Source organism: Frankliniella occidentalis, unplaced genomic scaffold (assembly GCF_000697945.3).
Source record: "Frankliniella occidentalis isolate FOCC.00 unplaced genomic scaffold, Focc_3.1 Scaffold2695, whole genome shotgun sequence".
Classification (NCBI taxonomy): Eukaryota; Metazoa; Arthropoda; class Insecta; order Thysanoptera; family Thripidae; genus Frankliniella; species Frankliniella occidentalis.
The window spans coordinates 1-2,974 of record NW_026269772.1 but is presented as its reverse complement, the minus strand read 5'-3'; the positions used below and the strand labels follow the sequence as shown (position 1 = coordinate 2,974).

Genomic DNA, 2,974 nt, shown 5'->3' with positions numbered 1-2,974 from the left:
TGGGTGAGGGGTGGGCGAAGTTTGGGTGACGGCTGGGTTAAGGGTGGGCGAAGGGTATGCGAATGCGTAGGGCGAGCAAGGTGGGGGAGTGTGGTAACTAGCGTTAGTGAAGTGTTTTTGCCCATCGTATAATTGCAATCGAGATCAAAAATTAGGTATCGGTTTGATTGGACTGTACACTCAATAACCCTGCGTCGATGTCTTTGTTTTCAGGCCTGCGTGGGCGGCTGGCTAAACGGCTACAACCTGCAATGTGAACCCGTAGACTACTCGCGCTCCCCCGAGGCCATGTACGTGGCGTCCGGATGCTGGTGGTACTTCATCTCCAAGTTCACCGAATTCTTCGACACGGTAAGTGCTTTTACCCATGCCACGCTAGTCTCCCCTGGGGAATGAAAGGTATTTCTTTAGAAGAAATTATGACGCAAGGGGGTAAAATGTTCCATCTTAATGAAAAAATATCATCATAAATATTCAATTATGTTTTCTTTTGCCATCTTTGAAAACGTTTAGCAGTTCTCGTTTTCTTTTAACTCCACTGAAACTGTCTTACCTGCACTGGCACTGCCCGTCTTGCCCGCCTGCCCACTGACGCGTGTCTCCTGCCGCACAGATCTTCTTCGTGCTGCGCAAGAAGGACAAGCACATCTCCAAGCTGCACGTCATCCACCACGGCATCATGCCCATGAGCGTGTGGTTCGGCGTCAAGTTCACCCCCGGCGGCCACAGCACCTTCTTCGGCTTCCTCAACACGTTCGTCCACATCGTAATGTACTCGTACTACATGCTGGCCGCCCTCGGCCCCCAGGTGCAGAAGTACCTCTGGTGGAAGAAGTACATCACCGTCCTGCAGATGGTAAGACGGGAATTCAGCGACATGTGCGGGCGTCGCCCTCTGCCACATATTCTGACGAATACCACCTCATGTGCGTCCGTCTTCTTGTCCCTCCCGCAGATCCAGTTCGTGCTCGTGTTCGTCCACGCCTTCCAGCTCTTCTTCATCGACTGCGACTACCCCAAGGCATTCTGCGGCTGGATCGGCATGCACGCCGTCATGTTCTACTTCCTCTTCTCCGACTACTACAAGCAGGAGTACAACAAGAAGGAGGCCCGTCGGAAGGTAGGTTGACGACACCTGCTGTACGCCCCTCGCACAGCCTTGAGAGGCCCCGCCCCCCACACCCCGAGCCCCGAGCCCGGCCGGCCCCGACTCGATGAGTCCTCCGTCGTAAAACGGACGAGTTGGCGAAGGGCGCCCGCCCGCCCCGCGCGCGCCGCTCCCCCTAATGATGGTCCAGTTTCTTATCGTGGTTTTATTTCTTCGTACGTGCCAGTAAAAGAAAAGAAAAGAGCGACGTGCTATTATTGAAACAGATACGGTATGCGTGTCCGCCCCCTGGCGAGTCGCCCTTCCCGTCGACCGAGGGGTGTCCAACTGTGAGCAGGGAATACGGTGTATACAGATGTGTTAGTCACTCTGGCAATGCCTTAGAAATACCTGCGTGTCCATTCAATGGCCTAGAGTATGCGAAATAATACTGTAACAAGTGAAAACGAAATTTTACTATTTCACCCTTTTTCACGTCCCGGGAAATTCTAGGTAATCCTTGTCGTTTAGTAGTACGGTGTTACACGATGTCTTTCGAGTGACACCCCTCCTTGCCGTCGACTGCCACCGCCTATATAGCAGGTGCGCGGCGCTTCTGGCCGCGCTGCTGCTAGTATACGATGCATATCAAAGTTTTCTGCCCCGCCCCGCCGCGCCCTTCGCGCGACCTCGCGGCGTTCATAATCGCCATTTAATCCGCGTTAAACACAGCCTGCCTGGGCCGCGCGGCGGTTGGTTGGACCAGGCCAGCCCCCTCGCGCGCGCGGGTGCAGTGGCGCTGCGCTTCGCTTCGCGTGCAGCGCAGGCCGTCAAGGGCGCCGCCGCCGCGCTGCACGGACAGGACAGGAGGCGCGCGCGCGCCCGGCCGCGGTCGGCAATAACAGAGGCGAAACCGTGCATAATAGCCCCCACCTTCTTAAACTCCCCCCTTGACGACGCGGAAGGAACTACTTTGGGGGGGCAATCTCACTCACTCATCTGTCATCCTCACCTCACACACACCGCGAGGAGGTGTGACACCTGCCGCCGTCACGAGCCTTGCGCAACCGCGCCGCGGCGCTCCGGACAGCTCCAGCCGCGCGTTATCCGCACGCGCGAACCACTTGATAATATACCACACACACACACACAGCTTTGATTGACGCCGGATTTATTTATTTTTTATTTTTGTTGTGCAGGCTGCCGAGGAGAAGAGGATAACCGATGCGGCCGCCGACAAGGCTGCTGCCGCTGCTGCTGTCGCGGCGGCCGCGGCGGCTGTGACGACGGCCAAGCTGACCGACGGCACGACGGCTAACGGGCTGTACGAGGACCCCGGCAAGCTGATGCAGGCCTCCTACGTGGACCCCAACGCCCCCGGCAACGCCCTCCGGCAGCGAGCGTTCGTCACGTCGACCTGAAAAACGGACGCCCTGGGGGAAAAGTGCCAAAAAAGTTGTTGTTTTTGTGAAGATGAAGAAGAAGAAGCAAACAATAGAATAAGCGCGCCATAACGCTCGGCGTGTGGCGCGGCGTAGCCAGTCAAAGCTGCGCCTTCCTATGGTTCAAACTGTGATCATTTTGACTCGTCGTCCGGACTTTAATGGCGAGAGTGTTGGCGCACTTCTAGACTTTTATCGATAAATCGATATCGACTGTGTGCGTCTAGTTGTGTGTGTGTGTGTGTGAGTGTGAGTGTGTGTGTGTGAGTGAGTGCGTGAGTGTGTGTAGGCGTGCGAGCGAGGGAGATATAGTGCGAGTGCGCCGGTGTGCGCGCGTCCGCGTGTATGCGTGTGGATGAGTGATTCGGTGTGTTTGTAAGCGTGTCTGTTGCCAGTTCTGCGGTTGCTGGCGCCAAATAATGTGTTCCGACCAACGAGTATATTT

The 2,974-nt window shown here is 56.1% G+C and overlaps 1 protein-coding gene across 1 annotated transcript in view; it reads left to right on the top strand.

Annotated features, from left to right (window-relative positions):
• The window catches only part of LOC113205826 (elongation of very long chain fatty acids protein-like), a 7,629-nt gene extending 5,058 nt beyond the window's left edge, over positions 1 to 2,571 (top strand). The window contains exons 3-6 of the mRNA XM_052276373.1: positions 214 to 351; positions 614 to 856; positions 956 to 1,120; positions 2,287 to 2,571. Coding sequence (XP_052132333.1) covers positions 214 to 351; positions 614 to 856; positions 956 to 1,120; positions 2,287 to 2,508 — 768 coding nt within the window. The 3' untranslated portion in view covers positions 2,509 to 2,571. The remainder of the gene's footprint in view (positions 1 to 213; positions 352 to 613; positions 857 to 955; positions 1,121 to 2,286) is intronic.
• Positions 2,572 to 2,974: the final 403 nt, after the last annotated feature.